General features: G+C 53.8%; 5 protein-coding genes across 5 annotated transcripts; 1 reads left to right on the plus strand and 4 right to left on the minus strand.

The window, feature by feature from the left end:
• Positions 1-91: 91 nt before the first annotated feature.
• Positions 92-3,211, minus strand: UMAG_03037 (uncharacterized protein; the record flags this gene model as incomplete). The annotated part of the gene is made up of 1 exon (XM_011391110.1): positions 92-3,211. One exon carries the CDS (start codon positions 3,209-3,211, stop codon positions 92-94), a length of 3,120 nt encoding a protein of 1,039 aa, XP_011389412.1.
• Positions 3,212-4,688: 1,477 nt separating this feature from the next.
• UMAG_03038 (2-(3-amino-3-carboxypropyl)histidine synthase) lies at positions 4,689-6,518 on the minus strand (the record flags this gene model as incomplete). The annotated part of the gene is made up of 1 exon (XM_011391111.1): positions 4,689-6,518. The coding sequence occupies one exon, from the start codon at positions 6,516-6,518 to the stop codon at positions 4,689-4,691; it is 1,830 nt and encodes a 609-aa protein (XP_011389413.1).
• A 2,245-nt stretch (positions 6,519-8,763) lies between these two features.
• On the minus strand, positions 8,764-10,077 carry UMAG_03039 (uncharacterized protein; the record flags this gene model as incomplete). The annotated part of the gene is made up of 4 exons (XM_011391112.1): positions 8,764-9,576; positions 9,622-9,676; positions 9,798-9,913; positions 9,937-10,077. 4 exons carry the CDS (start codon positions 10,075-10,077, stop codon positions 8,764-8,766), a joined length of 1,125 nt encoding a protein of 374 aa, XP_011389414.1.
• Positions 10,078-12,167: 2,090 nt separating this feature from the next.
• Positions 12,168-13,631, plus strand: UMAG_03040 (uncharacterized protein; the record flags this gene model as incomplete). The annotated part of the gene is made up of 1 exon (XM_011391113.1): positions 12,168-13,631. The coding sequence occupies one exon, from the start codon at positions 12,168-12,170 to the stop codon at positions 13,629-13,631; it is 1,464 nt and encodes a 487-aa protein (XP_011389415.1).
• A 420-nt stretch (positions 13,632-14,051) lies between these two features.
• UMAG_10364 (uncharacterized protein) lies at positions 14,052-16,070 on the minus strand (the record flags this gene model as incomplete). The annotated part of the gene is made up of 2 exons (XM_011391204.1): positions 14,052-14,085; positions 14,206-16,070. 2 exons carry the CDS (start codon positions 16,068-16,070, stop codon positions 14,052-14,054), a joined length of 1,899 nt encoding a protein of 632 aa, XP_011389506.1.
• Between the last annotated feature and the right edge of the window lie 728 nt (positions 16,071-16,798).

Genomic DNA, 16,798 nt, shown 5'->3' on the forward strand with positions numbered 1-16,798 from the left:
TTGCTCTCACTCACACCACATTCACAAGTCATCACGATCACATAAAAACATCAAAGTCATGAATTCATACCGCACCACTGCATTTTCGTGTCTACAAATCATCCGGCTTGGTCGGCTGTCCACTGGTGAGATTCATCAAGATCGCCGCGTCCCTTGCAGTCAACTGTTCCGGATTAGGCCTCGCTTTCGCCCTCTGCGTCCTGGCCCTGCTCGTCGGGCTAGGCGGCCTCGGCGGGGGGTTCATCCTCTGAGCCTCTTTCAAACTGATGGTGGCGTTGTTGTAACTCGAGATCACAGGGAAGTTGTGATCTCTTCCGATGGTGCTCTTCATGAGCGCCTTCATCCATTCCCTGACGAGGATCGGATCTTCGCTGCTAAAGTAGTGCGGTTTTTCGGTTTCGTGCAGAATCTTGAAGCCATATTTGCCTGGATTCGTGTTTTCGTCCGCGATGACTTTGTAGCCCTTCATGTTGACGTAGCCTTTGATCTTCTCGGCGCGCGGGTCGCGCAGAATGACGAGATCGGGTCCTTTCAGTGCCAGGTAGCGCGGTTTCCACGAGTTGTAACGTTCGCCTTTCTTCTTGATCCAGCCTTCCAGGTCGACCGGCTGGATGCGAGACATGACAGGTCCGCTAGCAGCAGCGTTGGTGCCAGCACCAGCTGTAGATGCTACCGCCTGCGAACCAGCTCCAGCAGAGCCGATGCTAGTAGGGCGCACGTTGGTAGGCATGCCCATCCCCAGAGTTCCCGGCGTACCTGGCGAGCCCATCGCAGTAGTGCCACCAGTCGACTGCCTCTGTCGTCGAGCCGTGTCGCCGTTCTGATCAAAATGCGGGCTCGAAGTAGGTAACGAGATGTGCTCCTTGATGTTGGACTGCGAAGATTGCGAGCTGATGTTCCTCGAGCTGCGTGCGAATCCAAGACGTGATAGCGTACCTTTGTTGCTGCCCCTGTCGTCCTCGTGACTGATGCTGCCCGGTCCACCTGCTCCACCGGCTTGGTTCGGAGGCGGCTTGCGGTTGCGCTGGCCAAGACCGAAGAAGCTGGATCGATTGTTCTTCTCCAACGTGCCCGCTGATCCGGTCGACTCGCGCTTGCGTGGCGAAGTGGGCAGGGCTCCGAGCCTGTCCTCGTTGGCGATGCCGTTGGTGGGAGCATACCGCGCGCTGGACATGCCGAACTGCGACGTGCCGGCGGGGGGCGACAACGGAGCGTCGCCACTGCCTCGCGGGAAGCCATCGCTTAAATGACGCGATCCAATTGTCTGACCGGCTTGCTGTGCCTGCCAGGCCGCAACACCAGCTGCACCGCCAAACCCTTGACCGCCAAACGCTTGGGCTGGACCTCCAAATGAATCGCGATCGCGGTCGCCACCGTAGCTTTCGGGTCGACTTGAACTGGGTGCAAGGCTCTGGTCTAAGCTGGTCTCAGCCATGCGTGCGCTGAGACTGCGTCCGTCGGCGTTGCTGCCGTTGTTGGATCCGGTATTGTAAGGCGAGTAGGTGGGTGTTCCTGTAGCGCTGCCTGCGCCGGAAGCGATGATCGCCGGGCTGCCGAGGCTGTCCGTCGGTGCGGGTTGCGCCACGCCCGGAGTGGTGACAGCGACGGGCTTCTGTGCGCGGAGCTCCTTGATGCCGTTGGCGACTTGGAAGCGCTTGCCGAAGGCGAGAATGTCAATTTCCTTGAGAATGTTAATGTCCATCTCGAGAAGAACGTCGCCGGAGATCTCGTGCTCGCGGAACTTGCTGACTACGGCCACCTCGTCCCAGCCCTTGGAGCGAGCCCATTCGACAACGTGATCTACGTTCCACTCGGTCGGATCATCAGGCAAGCTGGCAGATACGGTAACAACAGACTTGGGTGCATAGACGGCAGCGGATGAGCTCTGAATCGAATCTTCGTTTGCTGGCGCGGCAATAGAGGTGGCTGCAGTAGCGGTGCCAGTCGCAAGACCAGTGCCCGTACCGGTGTGGTTGCTGTCGCCGGCAATGGAACGAACGCTTTCATCAGCAGCTGGAGGAGCATGCTCGATGACAGAAGAAGCGTTGGTGGATCGATCGTGATTTGCCACGCCAGCAACAGCAGAAGCGGCGGCGCCCCCGAGTGCAACATCACCTACTCTAGCCGCAAGGACAGGAGCGGGGTCGACGGCAGGGTCAAACTGCGGAGTGGCGGAGGGGGCAGTGTTCGCGTCTGGAGCGACAGAAGGCGCAAAGTCTTCCGAAACGAGCGGCGCTGATGCTGGTGCGAAAGATTGTGCCGGCGTTTCCTTGACTTGCAATGCAGGCTGTGATGGAGAAGCCTGATTCTCAATGATCTCGTGCAGGTTAGAAGTGGGTGACTTGATCTCTCGTGCGGCGAGACCTTCGGTAGAAGTGGATGTGAGATTGCCAAAGAGCGGGCTGTGAGTCTTGTCTTGGAAATCGTCGAGTGCACCGACGACGGAGCCTTCACTGTCGCTCTCATCGCTCATATCTACGCCAGCGATTGGAGCGGCTTTCGACTTTTCCTCGCTTGGGTCGATTTCGCCTGCGGCGAGTTTGAGCTGGCGTTCCTTCTCCCTTTCGAGAAGCAGCTCGCGCTGGCGGGCCTCCTCCTCCTCGAATTCACGCTGAGCTTTTGCGCGCCTGCGTTGCTCTTCCTGCTTCTGGCGTTCGGCATCGCTGGCGAGGTTCTTCTGTGCATTGGCAGCGAGAGCGGCGCGAGTGGCGATAGATCTGCTAGCAAAGTCGTCGGACTCGCCGAAATTGTCAGACTGGTCGTCGGCATCGGTTCGTTCGCTGGTGAAAGAGGCACGGGACGTGTCGGCCGCCGGATTGGAGCCAAGAGCAACAGCACGTGTACCACTGCTAGTAACACCAGGAGTTTTGTGGTCGCTCTGAAGCTCGGTGAGGGCGTTGTCGATGTCGGCCATGGTGGTGTGCATCACACCGGGCTTGCTGTTGGCAGTGACGGGAGTGCCGAGTGCGTCTGGAGTGGCATTGCCCGACGTTGCGCTGAGAGCGAGGTTGCGATCAAGCGTGGTGTAGGTGAAAGGAAAGAGGCCGGTGTGACCGCTCTCGTTGGTGCCTTGCCACCACCCGTCGCCGTAATCGTCATCCTTTTCGACGACGAGGATGCACTCGCCGGCCTTGAACGAGACTTCGTCTGGGTTCTCCGCCTCAAAGTCGTGAAGCGCCCATACGCGATCGACCGAGTTGCCAGAGGCCATATTGGTAAAAGTTTGCGCGCGGAGTGCAGTGAAGCTTCGGAGTAAGCTAAGGATCTTTGTTCAAAGATGCGGTTCGCCGAGTTGGACCTATCGCGGGGCAGTTAGTCGCTTGTACCGTACGGCGAATTCCTTTTTGCAACGAGAGAGTGAACGAGCAGCGGCCGCTCGACTAGAGAGCAATCACGGATTGACTGAAAGGAGCACAGATATCCGGATGGAGATGAAAGTGGAGACGAACCCACAAGGTGGGCGGTAAAAGTGATGGGAGCCGGCTCGAAGCAGGAGCTGAAGACGTAGATACTAGCTCCTCGGCAGGTGAGTCTGTCCAGTGTCTGTATGTATGTGTGTGTGTGTGGATGGATGCGTCCAAGCAGCAACGAGGAGTGTGAGATGAAACGATAGAGAGATTGGTGTCGACAACGTGGACGATTTTCGATTGACCGGAGCTTCGGGAATCGTGGGTTTGGCTGAGTGCGCTGTTCAATCACTTTGGCTGGTAGACTGACGACTGTCTTCTCAACCGCTGACTTGGAATCCGTGGAAAGACGGAAACAGCCATGTGAGTCTCAGTCACGGGTGTGTTTCGTGACTCGTGATTCGTGGTTGGTGCCGTATCGGCACACACGCAGGTTTGGCGCACGGTCTGCCATCGTGCCGTTCACGATTAGGGCTTGAATTTGGAATCTGGAATCTGGAATTTGGAATTTGGATTTTGGATTTTGGATTTCCTGATTTGCCTGATTCGTGATGAACAAGTTAAAGATGGCAAACCCTATCCGATCGAGAGTCACGTGAGTCTGAGCAACCCTTTGGGTTCCGCCACCGAGCTCGAACCACAACCGTGACTCTTCCCAACCAAAAGTATCAATCAGCACATCCAAAACAGTACTATGCCCTACACCACAAAGCTATATCGTCTGACATCATCATCCACCTTATGAGTCCATAAGACAAGCATTTTCAGGCTGCTGGTGCCGTTCTGGATTGAACTTGAGCTGTCGCTCTTGTCGCTAGCTCTGTCATCTCTAGTAGGAATACCAGCAACTCGCCTACTGAGTCAAAGGTCGTGAAGCGAGAGACCAATCACGAATGTAGGCTTTTAAATCGTTCGGTGCGTGAGGAGGTTGTATATGCTGGTTTCGGTGTCTCATTCAGTGTTCATCAGTCCGCAGTCTGTACAGCAAGCTGGCTGCAGAGTCTTGAAAGCGAGATCTGACTCGGTCCATCCGACGCAGTGAGTGACCAAATTTCGCATTTCGCATTTCGCATCTTGTATCGAAGCATTAGCTGCGTGCTTCTCGTTCACCTACATCGTATCCCTACCTGGGGACCTGAATCTGAATAAAAATGTTACCAACATTGCGCCTGACAATAAACTCAATCAAGATTCAGTTGCATGCTTTACAGTTGCAAGCATCAAATTGAGTCAAGTCGTGCCTTCCATAATTGTGGTCGACGTCTAGGCTTATAAATCACGTCAAGCTGTAGCAGCACTGGTAGGTGTACTGCTTGCCTTAGCCCGCTTGCTTCGCAAGCTCCTCAGCAGAGCCAGGTTCGACTTTGCACCCACTGGCTTCTTCGCTGGCGCCATGCCGTGTCGTGGTGTCCAGGGTCCCAACGAGGTGTCGCTGTAAAAGTCCATTGGGTAGTCGCCATCCAGAGGCAGGTGCTTGTCTTCGGCAGGCACCGCGTCGCTGCCGTTGCCGTTGCCATCCTGCTGCTGCTTGGCCGGGGTCCTGCTCATACCCAGCCCTTGCACATCCTCCTGCCACCCTTTGACCTTCTTGACACTCACCGCTGCCTCGTAAGGGCTGAGTAGCGGTTTGGCAAATGCCGAGCCCCAGTCAATTGACAGTCGTGGGCAGCTCGATTGAATGAAAGCCGCCAGATGCTCGCCAAACAATCCCAGCTTTTGCGGAGACAGTTCGGACAGCAGGATCGGAACATGCGGGATGGGCGGCACATGCTCAGAGAGCGATGCGCTCAGCGACTCGAGCACACGAAGGCTACCCTGCCGTCCAAGAGTGCCGAGAAGGACTCCCCATCCTGAAGCAGTGACTCGGTCCTTCTCAGCATCTACTACTACTGCCTTGTTTTTCTTGACGATCGACGTCTCAGGATCGAGGTCGAGACCTCCCACACTATCCTGGGCCAGCCTGACCGCTTCGCCACGCATCCTGCGCATCTCGGCGTGATCGTACAGCTCACGCACAAAGCGTTTCGTGTACGGGTCGTATCGGAATGCAGGAATCCGTGGGTTGGCAATCATGATCGACTCAAGATGGAAGCGTCCATCGCCAATGTAGACAATCGCATCGATCTCGTCCTTATCGAGCTTGGGCGACGTGCATCCTAGCACTTCGCCGGGACTGAGCGGCTTGACTTGCGGTACCGTTACTTTGTACTCTCCCGAGCTCCATGCTTTCCACTTGGCTGCTTGTGTGATGTGTTGCACTGGGGCGCTCGAAGCTGTACCGGCAGTGAGCATCAACCGATCTACAGGCGACTCGGTTGACACAATCTGACCATCAGCGAGTCGATGCTGTTGCTGCCTCAAGGCTTCACGCAGCCCGTTGATGGCGTTGATGAATTGCACGGTCCCAACGAGAGCCAGATGCGTCAGAGTTGATGGTGGTGCACCACTAGCTACACTCGCTTGTTCGCCGATCTGGATCTGGGCACGGCCTGCAGACTCGTCCACCTCAGACCTCTTGCCAGCTGCGCTCTGACTTCCGCCTAGGATCTTGGCTCTGAAGTCGTGCCTGTCGTTTGGGAAGTTAGCCCGGATCGTTGCAGCCAGATGGGCAGGGTCGATGGAGATCTCGACAAAGACGTACAACGTCTTGATTGCCGTTTGATCCACTGGTACCAGGCAGCTGTGTCCGTAATGTACCAGCATATCGCATCCGAGCGCCATCGCTGTGTAGTCGTCCACACAACATGCGCCATACGTCACATCACCCATGATGACCGTCGTTGCATCGGTAAAGCGCTCCACAATGTCTGCGATGCCCGTCGCCCAGAGCGTGAGACCTTCGGGCATCTGAAGTGCAACGCATGACGCCGAAGCTTTGCGGATATGATGGATGGTCTTGTGGATTTCGAAATTGTAATTGGATGGTAGGATGGATTTGATGGCTTGATTGAGTGCGGGATCGTCCAGAATCTCGGCAGGCACCGCATTGGCGATTCGCGGTCGAGATGGACCTGCTACGTTACTGCTGGTATCAACGCTGACGTTTTGGCGGTTGCCGTTAGGAGAGGTAGCAGTGAACCGTTTGCGAGGATTTTCTGCGTTGCTCTGCATGTCTCGAAGCGAGTCTAGTCTGAGGTGCGGGCGACAAGAAGCTGCTCGAGGTCGTGAAGAAGAAAGAGGAGGAAGCTAGTTCCAGGGTCCAAACCAAATTCTGACAAGCTGGCCCCCCAAAAATATCAGATGTGAGTTTCGCTGACAAATCGTGACAAGGCGTTTTGTTTTGTTAAACACTCGGCCTAACAACACAGTAGGAAGGCGTGAGGCTGTTGGACAAACACGAAAAACGCATGCGAAAGGTTCTCAAACACGATACTCATTCGCGAGCAAGCTGCAGTCGGGCTTAAGGCAGAGTATTCTTCGTTCCTTTCTGACGTTGAAATTAGCATGCACGCTAACACTTAGCGTACGCGCAAGTCTAAATTGACACATGCATCCGACGGTATTTGTGGTTGCATTTTAGGCCAACACAGTAGAACTAACTTATAGTTACGCCAAAGCAAATAACGGTGCAAGTTTTGGACATAGGGCAACTGGCCACATGACGTAAATGTCCGAGTCGATGACAGCTTGTCCAGAAGCAAGGTTTGCCCAAAGATGCGCGCTTCCGGTCCTAACTTTTCGTTATGCGTTCGTAACAGGTGGGACACCATCACATGCAGCCTTGGACAGTCACGAATCGTGATTGATCGATGAAAGGTTTGATGACTTCGTGGCTGATGCTGGCTTTGAAAAATGGTCATGTGCTCTGGCTTCTTGCAAGGCACCTCAACTCGACACTTGGCTGAAACGACTTTTCTGATCAGCATCGTGGGAAGCGTTGTGATTGGCTTGGCCACGCCAAGGTGAAACGATGGTATCGGTTCGCGATTGTTACGATCGATTCATGTTTGTCATGTCCACATGCACGTACCCTGTGCCCATGAAGACCATGTAAGCAAGTGATGCTCGGAAAATAAAGGGTGTCTCTCAATCTGTTATCCGAGTCGTGTCAAATCACTTGTTCCATCAACCTGGTTCCTGTGAGACGACAGCGTGACGTAGCTAGCCATTCGTACGGCTGCTTGTCGAACCTGCTTGCTCAGGCATGAGCTCAACAATTGATCTCGCTATGCAATACGCAAGTTTTAAGGCAATAGAACAAGGAGATTGGACCTATGCGACATCTACCTTGCCTGTGCGAAACGACGGGATATACAGTAGGAGTGGAGCTGGTTCCAAGTCGCCTCGCAGCGTACTGTAAGTTAGCCAAGCGAAAGCTTGGCCGCCCCCTTTTCGCGCACGGCACCAAAAATAGAAACCGTGGCCGTCTTCAGGAGTAAGTCCAGGCTTTTGACAAATTCGAACTCTAGACACGTTGCACATAGCGGCCAGATTGCCACAAGAGGGACACATCACGACGGTCTTCTGGGCGTTTCGTGGTCATCTGCTGGTCAACGATGCCATTCGCCATGCGCCAGATTCGACTTGATTGGCTGCTTGGTGGTTGTAACCCTGCCCTTCATGCACTCCAAAATGACAACTTTGAAGAGGCCGACATAGTACGTAACAGTATGACAACGCCAACGTGGCTGGGATCTGCACCGCATTTTGGAGCGGACAACAGGATCTAGCCCTCGTCACTGTATATGTTGCCATTGACGCATTGTCGCCCAGGATCGTGGCGAGTCTGCGCTGGATGAGTGGCGCAAGGGATAGCTTTCAGCATTTGTACAATGTGGGTGTCGAACGTGGTCTGTGTCGGAGTCAAAAGTTGAATCGTTCGATGCCCCAGGTAACTGGGATTTGGATAAGATCTTGTCCCAATGACGCCTCGGAGACTCATGATCACCAAGTCGTCCCGACAGTAAGTCGGTCGGGGGTGTCTCGCTTAGAAGAACACATCGCAGACGAGGTTGGTTGGCTGCCACGCGCGTGAATTACCGTGACCAATGAGAATCGAGTAGGTGACAAGCGACGTGAATGGAGAGCTGAGATAGCATCACTTGCGTTCGTTTTTATTAACACGGTTCGGGTGTGGCCAAGCGAGCCCCGGCACAAACTATACGAGCAGGAAGAAAACGAAGAAGCTTTGCCGATTGTTGGCTGTTGGTGGCGACCTTGGACATACCTCGGATGTGCGCATCTTGTCACATACTTTGCAGAGAGGCATGCCAACCCTCAGAAAGCACAGGTCGCATGAGGAGCCGCTGATTTGAAATCAGCTTCAAAGAGCCAGCACCTCGTGGCATGGCCGAGTCGACGAGGAAGGATTTGATTGGTAGCCACGGTTTGGGGCCAATTTAGAAAACTCGTAAATCTAACTGCGTGCACTTTTTGCAGACAGTCTTCTCTTCTTTTCTGGCCTGCTTTGCACAACGAATGGAGGCATGCCAGCTCGTTTGCGATGCCGTATGATGCTTGGCGGTTCTGTGTTTCTTTGTTTGCTGTGAAACGAGCTGGCGGCTTTGGTCGGAGTCAAGAGACGCGTGGCAGTCCATTTGTGACATACAGTATTCGTCACTGTATTGTACTGCAAACTCAGAAAACGAGGCAAAATCACGAGTGTGGGGGAGGATCGGATCGGCTCTGCACACAAACTAGCGACAGTTGTGAGTCTGGAGTCTGCATGGTGAGAACCGACGTCTAGTGGTCTCCACCAGCTTAGTCCCGTCTGAGCCGTGGCGCACTTTGCTGGGTTATCCTGCAAATTAAAGCTTGGCTTGCACTGGAGGCAGAGTGACACACCCCCGCTTTCTGAGTAGGGAGTCACATGGTACGCGACAAGACAGGCATGTGCATAGCTTGCAAGACCACTTTTGATCGTGCATGCAAAGGATGTGGCAGCCCAAGTAGCTGACGGCGGTCGCTCCCCATCGTTCTGCTTCCAAATTGGCTCCGAAATTGGCAAGCCGATGTCGTTCACCCGAAACTGTCCGGCGATCCAGATTGATTGGTGAAAGAGATGGGGGCTGATCTGTGAAACCGAACGATTCGTGACCTCCATACAAAGAGAAGAGGCGCGTTGATTGTGGACAACCACGGAACGTAGCTCAGACAGGTTGGCAGCCAGAAGGGAGGAGACATGTGAGGAAGCAGAGCTGAGTAGGCGCTGCAGTGAGCCAAATCTGATCTAAGCGAGACTTGAGAGCAAGGACGATGAAGGAGGCCAACTCACGACTGCTGTTGGGCTTGCCGTTTGTCTCAGAACAGCGAATCGTGAATTGCCGAAGCTGATTGGTTGAAGAAAGAATCGCGAGTGGAAATCAATGGAAAATGGATCACAAGGTGAGTGTCATTGTAAGCGGAGAGTCAACTTGCCCAATTCAAAGGCATCCCTGATCTGAAACTCACCACTGAGACGAAAAGCGTGGCGCGACGAGCAAAGAAACACGAAACGTGCAACACAGCTGAGGTCGCTCGAGATTCCCATGCACACTGCACGATGCAGTGCTCTGCGTCTCGGATGACTGACACAATTAGTTCAAGGTACCGCGCCAAAGTCCATCATGAATGGCGTGGCCCAACTTCTCTCGATTCGCCAGTGTTTTGCAGCAGAATCACTGTGTTTGTGGCGAGGTGACCTTGACGACACCCTTGATGCCTCTTGGCCAATTTGCGTGTCACGATCCATTGTTCACATTGTTCACAATCGTGAATCCACCACGATGATGGTTTGCAAAAAAATGCTTGTAAGAAAAACAGGCTGTCAGAACCTCTACCGGACGTAGCGGACATTGGGGAACCAGGCATAAGCCTGCACTTTTCGTCGTGTATGTTAGGAGAGCTACGTCGCCAGGTTGCCAGGCTTCCAGGCTCGCTTGTCCAGCTTGCAGGCCAATGCCTGTGGCCAACGAGATCGAATTCTCGTTTGATGTGCAGTAAGGATTTGCATCATCAATCTAACTTATCGAAAAGTGCACATGATGAGCTGCATGCACAAGTACATACAAGTACATTGGCAGCGAGCAAGCGTTTTCGTACAGTGCTTGATTGCGAGTTCGACCTCAATATCATCATCGTCAACATCACTTGTGGTTGTGGCGTTATTGCTCACTACCCATTCACTTCTTGTCGGGACCTGAACCTCGCCAGTGCATCTGGAAGCGCGGCTCGGCAACCGTGTACTCTTTTGTAGAGCTCAATATGGATAAGATGCAGGAGAGAGGGGAATGCCGCTGAGCCGTAGCATTTTGTTTGTTTCCACCAGTGCCTGTCCCGCGGCGAGGTAGCACGTATCATCGACTCGAGCTTGCGTTTCCCAAGCATCAAGGCGTTCACTAACTAATTTGGAAGAACTTGGGCAATTGAGCTGAGGAAACGCCTGGTTTAGCTTGGAACATCCACCATGCTGTCTGCGGCCACGTCCCAAGATGTTTCTGTTGCCCAGCCAGCTCGCTTAAGCACCTCGCATGCGAGCGTGCGGGTTGCGTATTCACCCCGCCCTTTAGCCTGTTTTACTCCCCGCCTTTTCCTAAAAATGAATTTTGTGCGACTCTGGTGGCGATGCGCTTTTCGTAGTTGTCACTGCTCCACTGCTCATCTCACCATGTCTTTGTCTCACCAGTCTCTTCCTCTTCTCTTCTCATGTTGCTATTGTCTGGTTTTCTCCGAACAGCTTAGGCCCTCAAGCTTTGACCTCTCTTTGTTTTGTGCCACATGACTTACGACCTAGGGCGTATCCTAAACTGTTGCATTGCGCTCTAAAACACAATCATATTGTCATGAATCACGAATACCGCTCCTTCGCCTTGGCTGCGTCGCCATCTTGAAACTACTGCATTCACCCTCGTTAACACAGCTAGTGTGCTGCACTTTTGCCCTTGTTCACCGTCGTCCATGTCCCAGTAATTTCGAATCTTTATAGACTATACCTCCTAAATGCTCCTGTCCTATTCTGCCCTTAATCCGCGTTACGTTACGTCGAAGAGCATCCGAAACCGTTGCTGCGAAACATTAGCTCTTTACAACCTCATTTGTCCTGTTGGAGCTGATCCTCATGCTCTGCCTGCCTAACCGAGTTCCTATAGTTTGGCCTGGTCATACCAGCTTCGTCCACGTCTGATTTCCACCCGGCTTTTGGCTGCCGAGCTTTTGCTTCGCCTTCTCTCTGACCTCGCGCTCGCGCTCGCCCTCTCTAGCTGATGGTTTGACTGTTTCTCTGGCTCACCGTCTGGTCCTGTCTTGCCGCACTGTCGACCCTGGGTCTCGCCTTCCTCCGGCAATCCAAGAGCAGGCCAACCTGCACATCCCCAGATTTGCTGCTTTGTCTTATAAGCCTCTCTGCCTTCAACAAGTTTCCAACTATTCCTTCCTGATTATTAACGCTGTGCTCTGTATCGTTATACCCTGTGTCTCTTCGACTACGACCTCGACCATCTACATCCAAGCATACATTTCAGGACGTACAAAAGAGCGTTGTCGCTATCAAAGGCTGCCTCTTAGCATCGCGATCTGCTTCTGCGAACCTGTCCATGAAGTTCTAGCATCGCATCGCCACCTTCGTTGGACTCGTCACCACACGTCCAGGCTCGCCAAGCCACTTCAGTCGAAACTACGCGCTACTGCTCTGTCTATCCTCGGTCGCCTGTTCGTGTCTACCGCCATCCTGCACTCCGCGCTCCGCGCTCCGCTCCCCGCGACCTACCTATCTGACTACAGTCACCAGATTCCTCTCGCTTTGCCTTCGGAATTGCAACCCAGTGAATCAATTCTTGTTTCAAGATGAGCTCCATCAGCAGCGGCAGCAGCGCCTCGGGAGCCACACCCTTCTCTCTCGGCGCTTCCAGCGCTACCTCTCGTAGCCCTTCAGCTGAGCCCTCCTCTTCAGTTGCTTCCTCTTCTAGCACCAGGCAACGTCGCCTCACACTTCAAGATATCCACATTCCTGCCGGCTTCGAGATTGCCAAGAACCTCGGAGACGCAGGCACCGAATACCCTTCAGAGGAGAACATTCAGAAGGCCGCCCAAGTTCTGCAGTCGCTTCGCGGCCGGATGCCCGACGGTTCGGATGGTCAGGTGGCTGCCTGTGATTACTGTCGACGTCGCAAGATTCGTTGCGACCGCATCAAACCCACCTGTGGCAGCTGTGTTGCATCTGGCCGCAAGTGCACCACCGAAGATATGCTTCGCAAGCGCGGTCCACCCTCCAAGAAGGAGCGTGCCATTCTCGAAGCAGCCGGTATTATCTTCCGCGGCACCAGGCCCCATCGACGACGCAGAACTGCAACCACCTCCCTCGGTCCTGGCGCTGCGAGCAAGCAGCAGGAGCAACTACTTCGCAAGGTCACTGAAGTCGCAGGCACAAGGACTCGCGCCAACTCGACCAACTCGGGTGAGAACGCTACCTTTACCAACTTGGTCGATGGCTTGGACACCGCCACAAAGACCTCATGGATGGAGATGCTGAGCATCGCCACCCAATCCACCAACCCCTTCTCTGACTCGCCTGTCTCGTCGCCCTCGGACATTTCGACACAGGATGCCTTCCACGTCGATGCTGGTGCTTGCGACTACATCTTGCCTGTCCCATCTCGGGATAACATGAACTTGTCCTACAGCAGTGCACAGTATACCAACGTGGGAACCCCCTTTGGCACGGATTTTTGCGACAAGCACGTTTCGAGCGCACCAGTCGCCTCAACGGAGCTTCCCGACCTCTCTGCTTTCGCTTGCAACGCCAACGTTGACCGCAAGGACGACTTGTTCAGGACTTCGCTCTCATCGTTGGATGCAGGTGCACTCGATTGGTCAGGGTCCAACATCACACCTGCGCAGTATCAGCTCATGTTCCCACAAGACATTCCTGCCTCTTATCGCCTCAACGAGCTGCATTCCCACATGCCTGTGGTTCACCTTGATCCCCAGATGATGGTATCTTCGTCGCAACCGCACAACTTGCATTTGCAGCCGCCGCAGCCAGGACACGGTCTACAACCCTTCATCAACTCACCTATGAGCATGGCCGCTGAAGCCGTTGCCTTCCAAACCGCCATGGGCCACTTTTTCCCCAAGCAGCACAACCTCACCTCGTCATCATCGATCTCCAACATGTCGTCTTCATCGTCTGCGACCGCTGAGGTGAGCACGCCCTCCAAGTTGGATCAATTCATCTCCATGGCCGACCATCACCACCACCTCCAAAATCAGACCCAACAGCAACAGCTGCAGTTTACCCTCTCTTTCTGAAAAATCACCTTACGTATCCCGGGATACCCATCTAATTCGAGCTTCCAGCTTCCAGCTTCCTTCTTGGCTTGTTCTCCGGTCTTTTCTCTCTCGTAATTCTCCGTGGTCAGATTGTATTCCACTAGTTTATGTGGTTGTAGTTTCTGGTGGTGTTTCGAGATCGCACATTTTGTGCTCTCTCTCATCTTGTACATTTATTTTGCTATCTTCCTTGGTCGACGCTTAATCTCAGAACTGTTCCTTGCTACACGTGCGCTTTCGGGGATGTATTCGTAAAGACTTGTGCTGCGTTTGAAGTCCGGTGATGAGGGGTGCGATCGCCAACGCGTGCTGATAGAAATCAAGATGGATTAACTAAATCAAATTTACGCACGGAAGCAAGGGAAGTGACGAAAGGACAAAGTCCCGAATGCGCAGACATCAGCATTGTCCGAGGAAGCTATTCTTGGGCCAACTGTATGTCGACGAAGCCAGTGACAACAAGAGAGTCAGTTCGCATTATGGATAGCAGGCGCGCATTTTGTGGTCTCTTGCGCTAAAGATGCTTGGCGATGCAGGCGTGTTGACGACTTACGGATACTTTGCCTGGTCCCAGACGGTCAAGTTCGGATTCATATACACATCTAGATGGTCGTGTATATACTTTGAGGTCGGGTGGTCGTCCGGGTCGCAAGAGATTCTGTCCTCCTGACCATCCTTCTGATAGACCCTTACATAATCGACCTTCATCACAGCTGGAAATTCGACTTGGTCCCATTTCACCTTTTGGAATCCATCGGATAGCGCCAAGTTGATGACGAGAGTCATCGGTTCGGTCGGGATGATCCTCTGACCGATCTCTGTATACCGGTTGGCTTTTAACGAGTGACCAGAGAGCGTCCAAGTGGGTTTGCCGTTTAGAAACCACGTGATGGATCCGGTGCCATCGCCGGTCCAGTCGGGATCGTACTGGACGCCCATCGTCACCGGTACGCCGCCGGACGACGCAAACGCTGTATCGGGGATCTTGGCCACTGCTGACACGGCTTCCTGATACACTCCACCCGTGTATGAGTTGAACATCGTATCTTGTCCATGCAGTTGCGCCACTTTTGGTGATTGGTCCCACGTGTAGTTTGCATCGAAAGGCGCGATCTGGAACGACTGTGAAGCTGCACCGTGTGCACCGTTGACCTGAATCTCAAAAATGTCGATCTCCGGGCTGCTTCGTCCGACGCCCACGTTGGGTCCCGGATGGTCTTCTCCATCGCAAGTACAGGCGGAACACCGTTGGCCTTCCAGGAAACTCAGTTTGTGGTCGTAGCTCGAACTGTACAGTCCGTGCGCGTTGATCGCTGCAGCAGGCGCGGTTTTCTGCGCATTCGTCTGGTTGGCTAGCGTACCTACGTCGCAGCTCGAGTACGAATACGGCCACATGCCTTGCGTTGTACCTGCATAGCCTGCGCGCCCGAGATTGCCCAACAGCCAGATCGCCGGCCAGAACCCCTCAGTATCGTGCGCTCCAGGTAGGATCACACTCACCTCAACATAGCCACCTTGGAAACAAAACTTGTTCCAACTTTGCAGCATCCCCGATCGAAAGTTGAGATTGTGCGTCGCTTCTTCCTGCATCCACACGTTTAGAAATCCGTTCGAAGTATTGACCGCTTCCGGAGAGTACCATTCGAAATCGCCCGTAACCCAGTAGTGCAGATCCATCGCTTCCCAGAACGGGTCATCGCCGGGCCAGAACGTCCGACCGGCCGTTTCGAATTCGTCGCTGAACACCAAGTGGTAGCCAACTCGATCCAGTGGGTTAGTCCACGCATACGCGTCGAACGGTGTATCGGAATCCACAAGCGAGAACAACGGCAAAGCGGGAACCTGACCGCTACCATTCGTTCCACCCAGACCGAAGAACGAAGTGGCCTTCTGATCCGGATTCCGAGAAAGAAAAAGATACAACACAGGATAGCCAGCGAACAGCATCAGTAGGCAAGACGAAAGTAACAGCAGCGAACCCACATTGCAGATGCCTCGAACGCTGATGTTGCACCAACCAAAAGCGAGGTGTGCCAAGCTGCGCTTCCGTTCCACCCCGGGCTCGTGCAGCCAATCGTCATCCTCTGGTCCACCGGTATAGTCGTACAGCCAAGCGATCATCTGAACTGATCGATGCTTGGCGAGCAGATCCAATGTCGAATTCGAAGCGGCTGGAGTATATGCATCGTGATCAACAGCTGTAACCCCTGTGGCAATCGGTACTGAGACCGTTGCGAATGGCCTGGCCGCGGCAGGTTTCAGAAACGAATTGGTACTGTTGTGCGAGCTAGAGGATTCGGAGCCAGACTCGGTGGTCGCTGGCGGTCGACGTTGCAGGCATGATGGATCTGTAGCGAGACGTAAGCCGTTAGAGCGAGCTTTCTCCTCGTCTGCTTGGAAGGTCGTGTCGGTCGCCATCGTGTCTGTCACCATGCTTCCCTCGTAACACCTCGATGATGCGATCTTTCAGTACGGCCGGACGCGAGAGTAGAGCGAGCGTGCTCGGATGCGCGGTGATTGATACAGAAAAGATAGGTGAATGATGAGGAAGCAAAAGAGCGCACTTGCATTTGATCAAGAACGAGCCTCATCCCTCTTAGGAGCCATAATATGATACGGACTTGGGGTAGAACCCACCCTGATACCCCTCTGTGAGGGCGGACCACCAAAAGACGCCGCATTAACGCTGCTGATTGCACCTATGTACACCACTCCTCCAGGTTGTGGGTACGGCGAAACCACATGGACCAAATGAGAACATGTGAGTGTGCTCCGTCGAGGACCAATACGCAGCTGCATATGGTACTCGTGACTGTCAAACTGAGAGATCTTCCGTCCATCGCACCAGGACCCTCGCAGTACTACTGGATGCTACATCCCACCAAAGTGACCAACAAGGCGTCGTACAGGCCGAAAATCGTCATACATTACGCACGCACAGATCCGTAGTGCGCATATGAGCTCATGTGGGTCACATGCAAATGAATGCAAGCTAGGTCGCCTCGGTGGGACCCCGAGCGCAGCACAGATGAAGCAGGTGCCGCAGGGCGGTACTTTTCCGCGCAACACAGACACATCCCGTGTTGGCGCATTAAAACGAGCGATGGCGATGCGATACAAATACATAATTCGACGAAAGTGTAAGG

Source organism: Mycosarcoma maydis, chromosome 7 (assembly GCF_000328475.2).
Source record: "Mycosarcoma maydis chromosome 7, whole genome shotgun sequence".
NCBI lineage: Eukaryota > Fungi > Basidiomycota > Ustilaginomycetes > Ustilaginales > Mycosarcoma > Mycosarcoma maydis.